This window comes from Spea bombifrons, chromosome 7, assembly GCF_027358695.1.
Source record: "Spea bombifrons isolate aSpeBom1 chromosome 7, aSpeBom1.2.pri, whole genome shotgun sequence".
NCBI lineage: Eukaryota > Metazoa > Chordata > Amphibia > Anura > Pelobatidae > Spea > Spea bombifrons.
This window is the reverse complement of record NC_071093.1, coordinates 18,505,001-18,524,412: the sequence shown is the minus strand read 5'-3', so window position 1 is coordinate 18,524,412 and position 19,412 is coordinate 18,505,001. Positions and strand designations below refer to the sequence as shown.

The following is a 19,412-nucleotide window of genomic DNA, read 5'->3' as shown; positions in this document are numbered from 1 at the left end:
CATGGGACAAATAGACCAAGTAAGAACTGTAGCCTTCCAAGTTAAATGTTTTCAATATATTATAGGCATGAACCAATACAAGTACATTAGTAAAGAATTAGATTTAGCAGATAAGATGTTAGAGGGCAAGCACACCCAAGTAGTCCCCTAGGCCAAAAGGTGCCAGCCCTCACCTGACAAATGGCCTGTACATCCGTATCTACATCGTATCTACATCGTCCTGTAAACAGAAACAGTTTATCCATATATTTTTCCCCAGAAGAGCGTCTCCAGAAAGTAATTCTGTTTGACTTGGATTTTGGCACCAGATTGAGGGTTTTATATACTAAATGTTACTACTTACTTTACTATTCCTTCACATGCTGCATATGATTTAATGCAACAATGTTTTAAATCATTCTGCAGTACCAGATTAGCTCTTTTAAAGCTTCACCTAGTAATTTTACAGCTAAATTTTATTAAAGGCTTTTAAGACTACTGCTAGAAGCAAAATACAAAAGGCAATCACTGTGATATAATTTTGTAACCCCATAAAGAGGAGCATCTGAAAAACGTAGGGATCTCCATTTTAATTATTTCCGATTTAAGAAATGTATTCATGGAATACAGTTCTTCCTTATCTCTCATGAATATGTAGTGCCTTTTATTGAGTTGGTAAATATATATATATATATATGGCAAAAATAAGTAAATTACTCTTTGGAATTACCTGGTTTTGTGCATTACTTGTTCATAAAATGTGATCTGCTGTACATCACAAGTATAGACAAATACAATGTGCTTACGCCAATAAAACACAAACAATGATAATCTTTCATTTATTTAACACACCCATTAAAAAATTGCAGTGTTGGTGGAAAGAACTAAGTGAACCCTTGGATTTAATAACTGGTCGAACCTTCTTTGGCAGCAAAAACTTAAAACAAGCACTTTATTACGCTAGGGTTTCTTTTTTTTTTACCTCATTGGGTATTCTGCATTGTGCTCTTGGAGCCATCTTGGCTGGGTGCCCACTTTTAGGGAGGCCAGTCACAGTACTAAGTCATCTCCATCTGTAAACAAATTGTCTAACTTTGGATGTGATGCATCTGATGTATACCATATCTCACCTGTTACTTACTAACTCCTAACTCCAATTAGCTTTTATTTAAGTGATTAGCATAGGGGTTCAAATACTTTTTCCAAATCACACTGTGAATGTTTGAATGATGTTTTCAATATGGACAAGAACAATAAAATAATCTGTGTGTTTTTGGGTGTACTAGACGCTTTTACCACTGAGTTTTACTGAATGTAACCTCCTAAGAAAAAACTAAAAGCAGCCCTGTAATTTCCTTTGCTGTGTTATCTGCCATGCCTCATAGGCAGCAGTTTTCTTCCCCTATGCCTTTCTCCTCTATTGCTTCCAGGCCTTTCTTGGCCTTAGTTTCAGATGTGCCGCATACAGTCTTGGCCAGGCCGCTAGCAAGACAGGCTTGATGTATCTGCCTCATGTTTTCTGTGGCTTCATTTTTGGCGTTCTTCAGCAGATCCCCCTGACCCTGAACGGAGACAAAAAAAGAAGAAAAAAAATTACTGGTAAGAGGAAGTTTTAATTATGGTGTGACTTATTAACATGATGTCCAATTTATATAAACAGTCAATTGTTCCAAGCAGAGGATGGTCAGCAAATTTAAGATATATATAGATAAACATTTGGGCCCAGGCAAACTTTAAAAGCTACTTTAACACACAATTAAACTACTGTATGTTAGGTGAGATCATGGCAGAGCTGTAACTTCCATGGAGCACAACACAGTGTGCTTGAGCCGGCCTGCAGCAATGCTCATGGCCCCTTCTGCTTCCAGAAGCAGATAGGATGGTATTTGCGACGCCTCCCCAGATGCCAAGAAGTCTTGTTATGGGCCATGGTATACACTATAACCAAATTACGTCCTTTACATTATGCAATGCTTTGTGGGCAGCCATAAGAGTAATGTGATATTTGTGGTTGATTCTTTATACCCTGATGATTAATGTTAAGTTTAGTTTGGTGTACAAATCAATGCTAAAGAATAGGATTGTTAAATATCTGGTAATAAATGGTTTGCATGTTCAGAAACAGCACGAGTGTGCTATAGGAAGCTATTATCAAACTAACTTAATTTTTTTGACTGGGTAACTAAAATAATAGACCAGGCTGTTAATATAGCCTATCTAGATTTAAATAAGGCATTTGACACTGTCCCTCATAGAAGACTTATAAATAAATTGCAGTCTATGGGTATGGATGCCAAAATAGTTGAATGGATAAGCCAATGGTTGAGCTCTGAAACAGGGTAGACATTCCGGATGGAACAATTCAAATGGCAAATTACTTAACCCTTGGTGTTTTAACATTTCTGCGCTGCTCGTGTTTAGCTGTAATTTTATTCTTTCCCGTTTACTGAACCCACACAAGTTATATATTGTCTTTTTCAGGACAAGAAGGGCTTTTATTAGATGTCATTGACTGTATTATATTATTTACTATAAAAAAGTATAAAATATTGTGAAACATTTAGAAAAGGACATTTTCTAACTTGAAAAATCTTTTACTCATCTATAAAAGCTAATGAAAAAACCTGCTAAATAAAAACCTGCTAAAACTGCACGTTATGGGGCAATAAGTACAGGTAGCGTTTTGCTATTTCAAAACCATTTTTTCCAAATCTGGTAATTCTTCCCCCTGTTATGTGCTATTTCGGGTATCTTTGAAGCCGGACAATGCAATTTACCCCATCAAACCATATATTTTTAAAAACTAGACATCCCAGGGTATTTAAAATGCTAGTATTTCAACTCTTTCCATGCACTAATTCTACCACCAGTCTTTGTCAAACTTCGTGGTAGTCATTTTTTGCATTTTTTTCACACACTTTTTACTTCAGGTATGAATTAACAGGTCCTGGTATATGTCACCGTCATAAAACACCCCTATATGTGTTCAGCAATATGTGTTCTCCTGAGTACAGTGATACCCCACATGCATGGGTTTGTTGGGTTTTTGGAGGGCTAAAGGGCCACATTTGGGTCATGTGCACTTTTCAAATTGGAAATTAGACACGTGGTCATCCTTCCCCCGGTGTTAATTGGGACATTGTTGAACCCGGCCAATTTACCCCCTCAAATCATACATTTTTTAAAAGTAGACACCCCATGGGCATTTAACATGCCAGTATTTTAACTCTTTCCATGTGTCAGGATTCTATCTTTCAAGTTTAACCCTTCGTTTGTTATGATTTACCTATTTAGACCACCAGGGGTCACTCTACCTGGCAATTGTCTGGTCTGACTTTCACCTGGATTTACCTGATTACCAGGCCTATGTCTGGACACGCCCCTGTTTGTTAGGTGCCTTTACATTAAGACTGTGATGACCTTACAGGCTGTGTAATGTGACTCCTGATAGCCTGTGATTTAACCTGCATTTACCTGACTAAAGAACCTGGTTCCATTGGAATTAAGATTACCAGACTCAAGAACCTCAATAACAGAAGCCTGTGTATCTTTATAAGAAGTCTTATTGGAACATCAACTCTACTCCGTTGATTCTGCTTATCAACTCTGCTTCATTGATTCTGCTTATCAACTCTGCTTCATTGATTCTGCTTGTCATAGTTACACTTGCTACAGATTCCAATACTCCTTATAGCTCCAATATCTCACTGGCATGAACTTTCATGTTCGTTATCGTATGCTTTGCTTTATGAGATATAAAAGATATACCGTATTTGCTCGATTATAAGACAAGGTTAAATGCAAATGCTCTGAAAAATACCCCTCGTCTTATAATTGGGGTCGTCTTATAATCAGACCTCAAATAGGTCTGACTATGAGACGACTAAGATCCAGATCCAGATCCCCCGCAGCTGCTGGGGACCTGGATCCTCCTGTCTGTCCCCCATACCGCCCCGCCCCCGCCCCACTTACCGGTACTTCTGAGTCCCCGGTGTGTAGCTGGGGCAGTGTGTAGATGTCTACGCGATTCGCGTAGACAACTTCCGCTGCAGCAGGAAGGAGGTGTGGCTAGCAGCGGGGGTTGTCTGCGTCCATCACGCAGACCTTCCCCGGCTGTCAGCGCACCGGTGCGGGGAACTCTGATCTCTGACAGTCGGGGATGGTCTGCGCGATTGACGCAGACAACCCCCACTGCTAGCCACGCCTCCTTCCGGCTGCAGCGTAAGTGCGTGGGATCTACACGCTGCCCCGGCTACATGACAGGGAAGTCAGAAGCACCAGTAAGTTTGGGGTGGGGGGCGGGGGAGTGTTAAATGGGGGGCATAAGGCATTTCTGGAGGCAGAGTGCTCTGTGAAATGCCTTTTAACCCCCTTAATGCCACTCTGCCTCCAGAAATGCCTTTTTAACCCTCTATACGCCACTCTGCCTCCTGAATGCCTTAAACCTCCCTATATGCCACTCTTCCCCATAATATGCCTTTTAACCCTCTAAATGCCAGAGTGGCATATAGAGGTATAAGGCATTTCTGGAGGCAGAGTGGCACATAGGGGGTCAAAAGGCATATCATGGGACACAGTGGCATATAGGGTAAAAAAAGGCATATCATGGGGCACAGTGGCATTTAGAGGGTTAAAAGGCATATCATGGGGCACAGTGGCATATAGGGGGTATAAGGCATTTCTGGGGAAGATGTGCATAACTGGGGGGGCAGGTTGGAAAATAGAAGGAAACAAAACCAAAATATTTTTCTCAATCATAGCTTTTATTAAAAAAAAATAGTTTAGATGAATTAACATTTACTGGTAAAACTTTTTTCCTATAGGTTCGTCTTATATTCAGGCTTCTTTTTTTTCTAAGCAGGCGTCCGTCGCATAGACCTTCCCCGACTGTCAGAGATCAGAGTTCCCCGCACCGGTGCGGGGAACTCTGATCTCTGACAGCCGGGGAAAGTATACGCGACGGACGCATACAGACCCCCGCTGCTAGCCACACCTCCTTCCGGCTTCAGCAGAAGGCGACGCCAACGCGCTGCCCCGGCTAGAAGCACCGGTAAGAGAGGGGGGAGAGCGGGGGAAGGGGGGGGAGAGAGGGGGGGAGAGAGAGAGTGTGTGTGTGTTAGTTAGTTAAATGGGGGTATAGGGTGTGTGTGTGTGTGTTAAATGGGGGCATAGGGCATTTCTGGAGTGGCGTTAAGGGGGCATTTAATAGAGCACTCTGCCTCCTGAAATGCCTTATACCTCCCTATATGCCACTCTGCCCCATAATATGCCTTTTAACCCCCTAAATGGCAGAGTGGCATATAGGGGTATAAGGCATTTCTGGAGGCAGAGTGCTCTATACAATCCCTTTAAACTCCCTTAATGCCACTCTGCCTCCTCAAATGCCTTATACCTCCCTATATGCCACTCTGCCCCATAATATGCATTTTAACCCCCTAAATGCCAGAATGGGATATAGGGGTATAAGGCATTTCTGGAGGCAGAGTGGCACATAGGGGGTCAAAAGGCATACCATGGGGCACAGTGGCATATAGAGGGTTAAAAGGCATATCATGGGCCACAGTGCCATATTGGAGTGGCAAGCCTGGGGGCAGATGTGCGTAACTGGGGGACAGGTTGGAAAATACAAGAAATAAAAACAAAAAAAATATTTTTCTCAATCATAGCTTTTATTAAAAAAAAATAGTTTACATGAATTAACATTTACTGGTAAAACTTTTTTCCTTTGGGGTCGTCTTATATTCAGGCTTGTTCTTTTTTTTCTAAGTTAATATTCAGATTTTGGGGGGTCGTCTTATAATCAGGGTCGTCTTATAATCGAGCAAATACGGTATTACCCTATAGGGTAGTATTTTTCATACTTATGGCTTAACGGGTTTGGGGTTGTAAATGGAGGCAGGGGGTTATACCTTTTAGATGTACTAGGGCAATGGGATGTAAGTTTTTTTTTAAATTATTATCTTTGTTTAAACAGTTTTCCGGCGCTCGTGCCAGCTGCTGTTACAGGCGAACGCGAAGCAGAAAGCCAGCGATGCTGGCTTCTGCTGACAGGGTGGAGTCCAGGCTGCAAGAACGTGAAAATTTACATTAACGTGTCATTTCTCTAATTGTCTTCTTATTTTATTTTTTAGGTACAAGAACCAAAACACAATACTTCTCAAACTAGGTTTTAAAACCTAAAAAGTTTGACTAGTAAATATTAATTATTTTTTTCATATTTAAGAAAAATGCATCGCTTTTTATTTCCTTTTATTTGCCAACCTGCCCCCCCAGTTATCTCACCCCAGGCTTGCCACCCTGGCCTCCTAATATGCCACTCCCCCCGATATACCTTATACCCCCCTATATGCCATTCAGCCCCCCCCCCACAGACTTGCCCCACACCTCCCTTGTGGGGGCAGCCGGTGGAGGTCTGAGCAATGCGTGTAGACAACCTCTGCTGCTGCCCGGCACTTCCCCCGGGGCTTCTATGACAGAGCAGCAGAAGTGCCGACAGCAGCGGAAGTAGGACCTTTCTTTAAAAACACATTCATATATGAAAGACATTATTTTATTTTAACAAAAAAAACAATTTTTATATAAAAAAGTATTCTGTAACCCCTACCTAACCCTATCTAATCCCCAAAATAACTAACACCCACCCTTTTAACTAGTCAAAAATCTAACCCTTTTCTGTCTCTCTCCAGCTTAAGCACTGCCTTTGTCATTTATCCGTGCATATTATTGACTGTAACAGCGATCACATGCAATTTTATCTTTGATGTTTCAAAGTATGCCTTTGGTGCTCTAGGGACTTCTTTTCATGGAAATGTATCATAGGGGTTACTGGGAAGAAGTACAGTATTTAGGAGTAAATATGTCTGAGGACTTAAAGGTAGGCAAGAATAAAACAAGCACGGAACTGAGCTGTAAAGCTAGAGGCATTAGTAGCAGAAAAAAAGGAAGTGGTTATGTAGCTTTACTGATCTCTGGTCAGCGTACCTGGGAACTTCTGAGCTCTGGCTACCCAGAACCTTCCCTTGCGGGACGCGGCCAGGACTGCTTATTGATGTCATTTAAAGGAAAAACAGGCGGAGAGCGGGGCGTGTCAAGCCCCGCTCCCGCGACCCGAAGGGTTCCGGTCTTGACCCGGTGATCCGGAGAAGCAGCGTTTTACCCGGACCCGGAGATCTCTGGCTCTGGAACCAGAGAGTTCCCAGGTATGCTGGTTAAACCTCACCTACAGTATTGCATACAGTTCTAGGTGACTCCATCTCCAGAAAGATATTGTCATTCTACAGGAAGTTCAGAGAAGGGCTACTTAAATGTTGAATGGTTTGCAAGATAAATAATATTAGGAAAGACTAAGAGGTCTTAACATAGCTTTGAGGAAAGATGAGGGAGAGGAGATGTGATAGAAATATATAAATACTAAAACAGTAAAGGAGGTAAGTTTATTTGAAATAAGGAGAACTGTTAGAACATTAGATCATAATCCAAAACAAGGGGGTCAGAGTATTAGATGTAACATAAGAACAGTTTACTGAGAGGGTGGTAAATAAGTGGAACATTTTCCCACTAGTTAAAGAGGTTAAGAACTGATTAAGGTTTGATTCTCCAAAGCAAGAAAAAATAGAACACGCAAGATGTACCAAATCATTGTTATCTGCACGTACATTTCAGACCATCAATATGTTTATTTTTTAAAGAACCAATAAAATACATCATACATGCATAGTTAATTAAAAATAACCGTCAATAATTGTCATGTCGCATGTGTAACAGGAGACCTATACCCCCTCACTGCCTACAACTCCCAGAAAGCCTCACTCTATAAGAAGCGTGTCAGATAACACTATTGGTCCACTAGCACTAAGGAGGCACGGCCTCCAACAGGAGTTGATACCTGTGGAGGATTGCAGGAGAGTCTGTAGCAACACCATAGCAACACACACCTGAAGGTATTTTCTCTCAGTCTGTGATCACTAGCTACCTATTTAAACCTGCTTGCGGCAGTACTCATTGCTTCTTCAATCTGGAAGCTTCCCTTGTGAGTACACCTGGTGCAGTACTGGTCTGTCATTGCTGTATGTTTATCCTGTGTATCAGACCTCTGCTTGTGACCCTGTTTACGGTCCAGTACTGCCTACCTCTGATCCCTGCCTGTGACCTTGTTTATGATCCTGTACTGCCAGCCTCGACCTTTGCTTGTGACCTGACTCTGCTTTTTGGATAATCCTTGCTGGTACCTCATCTCTGGACAATAATTGCCCTTGTGCACAAGTCTCACCCCAGCATTTGTGGTTATATCATCTGTCAACTGAGGCGGTATCTATTTGCACAAGTGAGCTGTTTATCTTCCTGCATCTAGACTCCATCCTGGAAGGTACGTGAATTCAGGCATTACAATAAGGACATTTAACCCTCTAAATTCTGACATGTTATAAACCATATATCAACCATATTGCACTACACATTACTAATAAATACTATTTGTACATTGATTTCATTCATTTTCTACTCATCAGAAATTTGCACTATAATCTCTTGCATTCACTATGGCATGCTCCTATCTCCACATGATTTATAATGTGAGGAAGATGCTGCAGTGGACATGCACACATCCTGTGAGTACGATGATGATAGGTGTGGGTAAATAGTGTGGTTGAGGATGATGGGAATCTGATTATTCAGGCTGCCTCATGTTGATCCTTTCATAAATAATGGGAGACCACGCATGATTTTTGACGTTCAACGCAAAACTCAACTTATTTAACAATGAATCCTTAGGACAGGATGATGAAATATTCATTTTTTCTTTTTAGCTAGCTTCTGGGACTGCTGGCTGTGGCATGCGATCCTTCAATTTCTCCTGCACCTTGAGTTTGTCGACATCATCAACAAGGACAGGAGGTGATGAGACGGTTCTGGAACTCGTTTCGGGTGTCCACGGCTTATCAAGAGAGATGGATGCGACAGGAGTCAGGCAATGGGAGATGAATGGCCACTGGATTAATGATAGCAACTATGGTGAAGGGACCAACATTTTTGTAAGGACAAGCCAATCATACATGAGCGGATGAAAGCCATACTTTGTACTGGTACTGAGGGCTACGGACGGCCAGCATTGTTCTTATAACTAGCATGCCCTATGAAAATCGGTTGCTGTATGTGAATTTAGCTAGAAGGGAGAAGCTGGCGTAAGTGAGCGATGTAGCAATGAAGATATTATTCTAGGGTGTGGTTAGTCTTCTCGGTTTGCCCATTAGTCTGGGGGTGACAAGCAGAAGACAGATGTCTTTAACTTTGTAGCCCCAACAAAATCCTGCCAAGAGTTTGGCAGTAAATTGTACTCCTCTGTCAGAGAGAATCGAACATGGCAATCCATACAAACAGAAGATTTTCTTGAAAAATAGATCTGACATCTGGCCAGGAGTAGGTAACCCAATGGTAGTGATTAAGTAAGCCATCTAGGTAAGTTTGTCGACCACAACCATAATAGTGTTATTGTTGTAGGACAAAAGGAGATCCACTAGATGTACCCTTGGCTCAGACACAAGTGTCCTACGATTGGACGATTTTGATCTCCTTTTCCATCTCTGGCTACTGAGTCAGTTCCAGGATATTTTTAAACCATGATGCTTGGCTGTAGGATGGTCATGGACTACTAAGTTTTGTATGGGGTATTGATTTAGGAGGTCAATCAGAGGAAGCCAAAAAGTGTCCAGGTTCTAAAATAGTGTCTTTGAAGTTGAAATAGTCGTGCTGCTGTTGATATTTTGTTTCCCTTGGTAGTAGGTTGCAGGTGCGTATTCTACCGTGGTCTGTGCAAATAGTGACTGGGTGGTGTGCTCTCTCCAATAGATCTGTTCCTTGAGTGTCCTCTTTATAGCAAGGAGTTCATGGTCACACTATAACTGTATTCCACAGTGGATAGTCTTTTGGAGAACATAAAAAAAAAACCTAGTGTAAGGTGTCCATCTCCCCTTGGCATTAGGAAAGGACCACACCTACTGCAGATCCTACAGTGTCCACATCTACAAATAATGGGCTTTTGCTTGAGGGCCTCAGGAACCTATGCAAGTGGACTGGTCAGAGGGTACTAACCAATTTCTGCTAAACATTACTATACAGTAATATACATTACTATATGGTTACCTTAGTCTCGGAGCTTAGTCTCTTTGCCTGAAAAACTGGGGAGAACGATGATTTCTTGTGTTCATGGGACTGTGTACTATCATGGTAATATTATGCTACCTGTAGGGATAAATGGTAAAAAGATCATGGTTACTTCCACTGTTGGCCATGTGAAAAAGAAAGTATACCCTCTTTAGTCTTACAAATCAGGACATTATAACAATCATCTGTTCCTCAGCAGTTCTAAAATTAGGTAAATACAACCTCAGCTGGCTACAACACATGGCATATTACACCATGTCATTTTTGTTGAATAAATCATGAAGACAACATGAGGAAGGCATGTGTTAAAAACTAAGTATACCTTGGGATTCAATAGCTTGTAGAACCACCTTTAGCAGCAATAACGTGAAGTAATCATTTTCTGTATGACTGTAAGTATCAGTCTCTCTGGAGGAATTCTGGCCCATTCTTCTTTACAATGTTACTTCAGTTCATTGAGGTTTGTGGACACTTGTTTATGCATAACTCTCTTAAGAGCATTTCAATTGGGTTTCTTTTTCAGTCATACTGTTGATTCGTTGGTGTGCTTGGGATAATTGTCCTGTTGTATGACCCAATTTTGAACGAGCTTTTGCTGTCAGCCAGATGGCATTACATTTGACTCTAGAATACTTTGCTATACAGAGGAGTTCATGGTTGACTTAATGGCTGCAATGTTCCCAGGTCCTGTGGCTGCAAAACAAGCCCAAATCAGCCTTCCACCACCTGGCTTTGTATGAAGTATTTGTACTGATATGCTGTGTTTGGGTTTTTGCCCCAACGTGGCACTGTGCATTATAACCAAAGATCTCCACTTTGGTCTTGTCTGTCCAAATGACACTATTCCAGATGCCTTGTGGTTTAAGATGCAACGCTGCAAGCCCAAGCCGTACTGCCATGTACTTTTTAGAGAGAAGTCTTTTTCCTGGTAACCCTTCCAAACAAACCATACTTTTTTAGTCTTTTTCTAATTGTATTGCCTGGAACTTTTAACACTTAACATGTTGAGGTTTGTAGAGTCTGAGATGTAACCCTTGGGGTGAATTTGCTGGGAAGATTGACAACTCTCGAATGTTTTCCACTTTTGCATAATCTCTGACTGTAGAATGATGGACATTACATTGTTTGAAAAGGGCCTCATAAGCCTTCCCAGATTGATGGGCAGCATCGATTGCTTCTCTAAGATCATTGCTGATGTCTTTCCTCCTTGGCAATGTGTTCAACACCCGAATGCTTCAGACTACCAAACTGCAAAAACTTTGGATTTTATATTGGTAGTCATACTTGCTAATGATCAATTAATCAATGGTTTTTTTTTTGTTTTTGTTTTTTTAGCAGCATCTTAATTCCTATAGAAGCAAGGGTGTACTTGGTTTTTCACACATGATTTCTCCATTTTTGGCTTTATTTTTGTTGAATAAATAATTGTGTTTATCTGAGGTTGTATTTACCTAATTTGTACACCTGCTAAGGAACAGATGATTGTTAATTTATCATGATTTGTAAAACCATAGAAATCAAAGGGTGTACTTTCTTTTTCACCTGACTGTATACCTAGATTACCATATCCTGTGTTATTAGGGAAGAATTTCCATGGGTTTTCTAGCAAAGAAGGATACCTTTCTTAGGGCAACCACACATCCCGGATTGCCTGGGACCAGAGCCGGCCTTAAGTGTTCTGGCGCCCTGTGCGGACTACTCCTCTGGCGCCCCCACCCCCCCCAAAAAAAATAAAAAAAAATCTCCCCCCTCTGCCCCTTCTCACTGCCTCCCCACCCCCGCCCCTTATCACTATCTATCCCCTATCCTTACTTACCTTGTTGCCGGAGTCCTGTGGTGGGAGTGGGAGACGTCCGTTTTCCCGCTCTGCCGCGGTGCACGTTTCACAGCTGAGCCCCAGAATAATTCCGGCGCTCAGCATGAAGCGACGGAGAGTGAGGGGCGCCGAACGGTTGCTGAAAACTCGGCGCCCCTGCCCGGGACTAAATGAAAACACTGTTTTTTTGTTTAACTTTATTTAAAATCCTCCATGTTAAAGAAAGTTTAAAAAAAACTTTATTTAACATGGAGGAAGTTAAATAAAGTTACAAAAAAAACAATGTTTTCATTTAAGTACCGGACAGCGCCCCTGTTCCCATGGCCCCCGTTGTGGTCGCACACGCTTAAGGCCGGCCCTGCCTGGTACAGTCCCAGAATGGGACTTTAAGGGCCGGGTCCCGGGCAACCTCAATCTGGGACAATGCATAGTCCCGTAAGGAGGTCTCAGCCAATCAGGAGAGACTTCTCAACTCTCCTGGTTGCCTAAGAGTTCAGAAGCCTCTCCTGATAGGCTGAGTCCCTCCTTCACACCAAGCTGCAGCCAGACACCAGGTATGTGTGTTTGTCACTCTGTTTGACTGTATGTGTAATGTCTGGTAACAAAGGAGGTAATTCTCTGAATGTACTCATGCCTTGTATTAGATGGGTTAACATTCTATCTCTACTCATGTCTGTAATGAGTGGTATATTAAATCTGAAATCAACATGGTTTCCAAGGCTTCTTAATAATATATAATCGTATATGTAAATCAGTGCATGTGAGATACATACAATGTATTTGTGTGTATGTGTATATAATTATACCTGTGTGTGATCTTCTCTGCTTCATATTGTCTCCCTGAATGGCATAAAAAAATTTGGTCACCCTATCCCTTATGTTAACCCTGTACCTACAGATTGCACTCTTCCTCTAAACCGGTTTTCTGGGGTTGAGAAATATAGGAGGACAAACTTAGAAAGAGAAAGTGTCGGCAGATATGAACCATTCAGCCTCAGATGTTGCGGTTAGGACAATATCAAATATTCTATGTTCTGCCCTTGGGGTTTTATGCCCTAGGTGAATTATCCTGCACTTACTCAAATTAAATGTCAGTCGCCACAGCTCTGACCATGTTTCCGATTTACCTAAATCATTTGGCTTATCCCTCCAGGAACATCAACCTTGTTGCAAATCTTTGTGTCATCAGCAAAAAAACACCTTCCTTACCATCAAGACCTTCTGCAATATCACTAAGGAAAATATTAAAGAGGATGGGTCCAAATACAGATCTCTAAGGATCTATCCAGTGGTAACACCACCTTGCTCTGACTATAATCCATTGACTAAAACTCTCTGCCACTGCATAATACATTCAACAATATTGGGATCCAAACGCAAAGACTGCAGTTTATTGATGCTGGACAGTGTCAAAAGCCTTACTGAAATCGCGGTAAGATGTCTACTACACCACCTTCATCTATTTTAGTTTAGGTTGGCATGATCTTCCTTGAAGTAAATCCATTTTTTTCTGATCTTAAAATCTATGTTCAGGTGTTCAACAATCATATCCTTTAACATAGTTTTCATTAATTTCCCCACTACTGATGTAAAACTCACGTGCCTGTGGTTGCCAGACTCCTCCCTACTACCTTTCTTGTAAATGGGCACATGCATGGAGGCACCTGGCTGTATGGTAGTTGATGGTATTATACTCCTGATCTAATATCTGTGTGTATACATTTCTGTGCCGTTCCCAATAAAGCCAGTCCTGTTTTTACCTCAACATTGGTTATGTCTAATTCTTGAGGTGGGCTGAATATGCTAAGCTACAGCAGCAACACAGCTCTGATGCAGCACCATTCCCCTTCTCTCTACAATGCTGGTTCTGTCTGGCGCTGAAGGGGTTAACCACTGGTGTCTCGGTAGAAGGAAGCGCAGCTTGGCGGGAGAACCTATTCAAAATATAGGCCGTCCTGTCACATAGGCAAAGCTCACAGCTAACCTGAAAATGACTGCAACTGGCCTATAAGAGGCAAAGTATTTGGGATACACAGTTGGTAGAGGACTTGTAAAACCCCAGTTGAACAAACTGGCAGCTATACAGAACTTCCCCACTTCCAAGAAAAGTAAACAGATCAGGGTTTTCCTAGGTCTAGTGGGATACTATAGACAGTTCATTCCCAATTTTGCAACCATTGCTCAAACTTAAGTTTACCAAAGCCAGGAACCCTAAAACAATTAACTGGACAAAGGAGGCAGAAATCTCATTTGGGAAGTTAAAAACTGCTCTATGTACAAGTCCTACATTAATTGTTAAAAGCCCTGTATCAAGTTGTTGAGGGTGAGGAACACCAAGTATTTTACTTGAGTAGAAAACGGAACCCCAAAACATGCATTTTATTGAGAGGGGAGCATTAGCCATCAAATGGGGTATGGAAAGTCTTAAGTACTACCTGCTGCGTAGAGAATTTATATTGGTGACTGATCATGAACCCTTAAAATAGATGTATGTAGGTAAAGATAAGAATCCACACATTACCAGATGGTTTCTGTAGAGAGTGACCACATCAACCAGTTCATCTGGGCTGGAAAACATGCTGTCCTGCAGTACGGAGGAAGTATAACTGACTAATTTGTTCCCTTCCGGAAGTCTATACAGCCCACATACTGTAGGGCAGTGCTTTCGTTGGGCAGGTAATCATTATGAAAAACTTACACATGTTCTGGAAAACATGACCAATGAGGTCACCCTATTTCTGTCCCAACAATATTCCAATTTAAAATTCAACATATACCGGGATGAAAACACAGGCTTAGATAAGCTACTAGGTACGTCTGGGACTGTGACAGAACCCTCCATCACTGGGACCACTGGAGAGGCCTGAGAGCCAGCCTCTTCCCTATTGATTAAGGGCCCTGACTTTGCAAAGACTTCGGTGGCTACTCTCAGCAGTATATCATCCTCTCGGCAAGTGTTGGGATTATCTCTGGCAGACAGCCAGGATCTGCAACCAGGGAGTGACCACCATTGTTTTAGTTTAATGTTGTATAAATCAGTACCTGCCCCCCCCCCTCACTCCCCCAGTTCCACCACTACAGACATTTACCCTGGCCATCCCTGGAATTGATTTGGGCCAGTAATAGGCAATGGAGATTGGGACCCTATTGTATTGTTAATCCCTTTACTGCCCCTGTAATCTCTGGGAGGCAGATTAAGGGGGCGGTTTGTATCCCAATATCTTGTTTTATGTTAATGTGTGTTTTGCTGGATATATCCAGCTGTCCGTGTCTAAAATAAATCAGTTCTCCAGAATTTGACCATACTATGGTGACATATGTCCAAGACAGGCCATATATGTCACCATAGTATGGTCAAATTCTGGTGTCTTTAGCACCTTGTGTGGAGGGATGGGGCAAGGGCACCACAACACCAATGGATGCCTCCCTCGCCAGGGAATGAACTCGAGGATGTGTCATCCTGCTGAGCAACGTGAATGTGGCCCTTTCTACAGTATGCCGCCGTGCTGCCTTTCTACTCCTCGATCCATGCCTCATGGATTTGAGGAGCAAGGAGTTGGGGCCAACTGCTGAGGGTCTCCTCTTCGGTGATGCCTTTATTAAAGAACTGAACAAACATGTCAATATTTTTACATCCTTTATGAAAGTCTAATCTTCCATGAGGAAGGTCTTTTCATCTGGTCAGTGTTTTTCCACCAGGGCTGGACGTCCGAGGAGCCGGGCTGCCAGCCGATCTGCTACTAGAGGCTCCCGTGCCTACTGCCCGCTGTCATATCAACCTGGCTACAGGCTCCGTGCCCCGTCTTCCAGAGGCTCCAATAAAAGAAGCTTTGGTGGTTCCTCCGGTGGGAGAGCGCAAAACTGTAAGTCCTTTATCTTCAAATCTCTCTTCCCCCACAACTGGCCCTTCGTCTCCCTAGATCCATGGGTCGCCCTTCAGTCGGTTTAGGGTTTCCTCATAGACTTTTCTGAGCCCCCTGTCCAGCTCTCCCTTCCCTGTCCCCCCCCCTGCACTTCGTTAGCAACATTTTTCTAGTCCACAAGAAGTCGGGAGAGTTTTGTCAAGTAATCAATCTCAGGCAGCTCAACACGTTCGTCACATACAGATATTTCAAGATGGAGGGTATTCACCTTCTCAGGGTCCTCCTTCTCGAGGGCGACTGGCTTACTTGCTTGGACCTCAAGGGCGCCTACCTGACGGTCCCGGTTCATCATGACCACTGGCAGTTTCTCCAGTTATTCCAGAACAACACTCTATGGCAGTTCACCTGTCTTGCCTTCAGCCTCAGCCCAGCAACAGGGGGACATTGGTCAGCAGACAAAAGACAGTTGCATATCAACTGGCTGGGACTGATAGCTCTTTCGCTATCAGGAGTTTGGCCGCTGGCCGCTCCAATTGCTGTCTCCTCTTTCAGATGGACAACATTTCAGCCATACAATTTATCAATCATATGAGGGGCCCTCGGTCCCACATCCTAACTGACCTTACCAAGGACCTTTACGACTTCTGCCTAGCCAACCGCATCAGTTATAGTTGATGGGGTGTTTAGGGTTAATTTAGGGGCAGTTATGGTTGATGGGGTAGTTAGGGTTAATTTAGGGGCAGTTATGGTTCATGGGGTCTTTAGGGTTAATTTAGGGGCAGTTATGGTTATTGGGGTCTTTAGTGTTAATTTAATGCTGAGGACTGAGGGTTAAATTAATAAGGTTAACTTAAGGTGCAGTTAGAGGTAAAGGGGGGCAAACTAAGGGGAATCTAAATCCTGGGGGCAGTGAAGATTAATCCTGTATTTATTTATAAAATTGTGCTGCGAACGAGTCTGTGAATCTATGAGGGCACTATGGCACATCTTGGGAGGACGGAGTGACATATCTGGGGTATAAGGTATATAAGGCATATGTGGGCAGGACGGAGTGGCATACCTGGGGGTATGTGGCATATGTGGTAGGCAGTATGGCAAGCCTGGGCTCAAATGTGCATAACTGGGGAGGCAGGTTGGGAAAGAAATGCATTTTTATAATTTTATTCTGCTGTTGTTTTTTTTTTTTTTTTAACATCCTGTTTGTTTACTAAATTATTGTAAATAAATCATAAATTTACATTTATTTTTTATCCTATTAATCGAAAAAAATAAACGGCCAACTTTAGCTGCAGCCTTGGAAAGGATTACATTTGAATATGTTTGTGGGTACTCGTTACCACCAATGAAGGAGATTAAGGTATTATTCATATATAACACAGTGTACAGAGTGGCATTCCAGGCTTTGCAACCAAAGTCAAAGGGGAAAGAGTTCCCGGGATCATTTTCCCATTTATTAGTTGACTTTAATTTATAAACTTTATCCATACATTTAACCCCTTTGTGACTATGACTGATTTTATTTTTTGTACCCCTCGTGAAAATTAACATTTTTGCGGTGCTCATGTTTAGCTGTAATTGTCTTTCCCGTTTACACAAGTTATATTTTTTTTAGGACAAAAAAGGCTTTCTTTAGATGTCATTTTGATTGTATTATATAATTTACAAAAAAAAAAAAAGTATAAAATATTATGTAAAATTGGGGTGGGGGAATTGACTTTTACTTGAAAAATATTCTACTCATCTATAAAACTAATGAAAAAACATGCTAAATAGATTCTACTATTTGTCCTGAGTTTAGAAATACCCAATGTTTTTTTTGCATGTTAAGTACAAGTAGCGTCTTGCTATCTTAAAACCATTTTTTTGCCAAATCTGGTTATTCTGCCCCATGTGCTATTTTGGGTATCTTTAAAGTCGGCCAACACAATTTACCCCACCCGCACCAGGGTATAATATGTCTTTTAACCCCCTAAATGCCAAAGTGGCATATAGAGGTATAAGGCATTTCTGGAGGCAGAGTGGCATATAGAGGGTTAAAAGGCATATCATGGGGAACAGTGGCGTTTAGAGGGTTAAAAGGCATATCATGGGGCACAGTGGCATATAGGGGGTATAAGGCATTTCTAGAGGCAGAGTGGCATATAGAGGGTTAAAAGGCATATCATGGGGAACAGTGGCATTTAGAGGGTTAAAAGGCATATCATGGGGCACAGTGGCATATAGGGGGTATTAGGCATTTCTGGAGCAGAGTGGCGAGCCTGGGGGCAGATGTGCAAACAGGGGGCAGGTTGGAAAATAAAAGGAAATAAAAACAAAAATATTTTTCTCAATCATAGCTTTTATAAAAAAAAATAGTTTACATGAATTAACATTTACTAGTAAAACTTTTTTCCTATAGGGTCATCTTATATTCAGGCTTTTTCTTTTTTTTCCTAAATTAATATTCAGATTTGGGGGGGTCATCTTATAATCAAGCAAATACGGTATATATGTTTTGAAGGAAAATACCTGGTTTTACCCTTTTGCATTTCACAGATCATATATTTTGTAGATTGCGTTTTACAATAAATTATATATTTGATCGTGTGATATAAAATCTCAATTTGAATTATATATTTTTGATGATCTGAAAAAATGTAGGCTTCCGGGATAAAACAAAGAGTATCTCTTTGTTAATATTGTGGGTGTGGTCCTACAACTGATAGCATGAAGGTATCCATATGTGACAGAATATTGGTTTGCCTATTTTATTCAATTTACATCCCTTACAGGTTTTTTTTCTAAGTGGATGTCTGCACAAATCCTAACACTCAGACTCTCCAAAACTAAACTTTTCTTACCCCTCTAATTCTAACATTCCTTCAACAGTTTTTCTCATTGTCATTAGTGCAATCACTCTGTCCCGACATGCCCACTGCACTTGTGTTACCCTTGATTCTGACCTCTCATTCACCCCTCACATCCAGCCTATTTAAAAAAAACTGAGTCTCCAGCTTAAAAACATTGCACAAATTCACCACTTCCTAACAGAAAATGCAACCGAGCCTCTTGTTCATGCCCTTATCTCCCATATTGACTACTGTAACTGTGTCTTAGCTGACTTTGCACGTTATTGTCTTGCGCCTCATCCATCATGAATGCTGCTGCCAGACTTATGTTTCTTACTCATCGCTATCCTAACATCTTTGTCAATATCTTCGCTGTTTGCCTATTAGCTTTAGAATTCAAAATCCCAACTCTCACTTTCAAAGCTCTTCATAGCACTTCCCCTACTTACACTTCTTCACCTCTACCCTGTCCCTCCACTTAGCCAATTAACTTTGGCTGTCACCTACTTCTCATGCTTACAAGATTCCTTAACAACCAATAACATGGCTGGCACGTCATGGCATTAAATGAGCTTAGAAAGCAAGTGAACCATATACAATATGTCAGAAGCTGCCTGCTTTAAAAGAGCTTGGGAAGCGATCAACGATTGCCTCCTAAACGCAAATGGGGAAATGCTGAAACGCAATGTTGCTGAATGCCTCAATATAAAGATATTGAGGCATTCAGCAACATCCAAAACCAACCCCAAGATGCACTGTGATTTCTCA

At 41.7% G+C, this 19,412-nt stretch overlaps 1 protein-coding gene across 1 annotated transcript in view; it reads right to left on the bottom strand.

Annotated features, from left to right (window-relative positions):
• Window positions 1-1,259: 1,259 nt before the first annotated feature.
• Window positions 1,260-19,412, bottom strand: part of PLCL1 (phospholipase C like 1 (inactive)) — a 141,020-nt gene continuing 122,867 nt past the window's right edge. Inside the window, exon 6 of the mRNA XM_053471756.1 lies at window positions 1,260-1,541. Within this exon, the coding sequence (XP_053327731.1) occupies window positions 1,359-1,541 (183 nt within the window). The 3' untranslated portion in view covers window positions 1,260-1,358. The remainder of the gene's footprint in view (window positions 1,542-19,412) is intronic.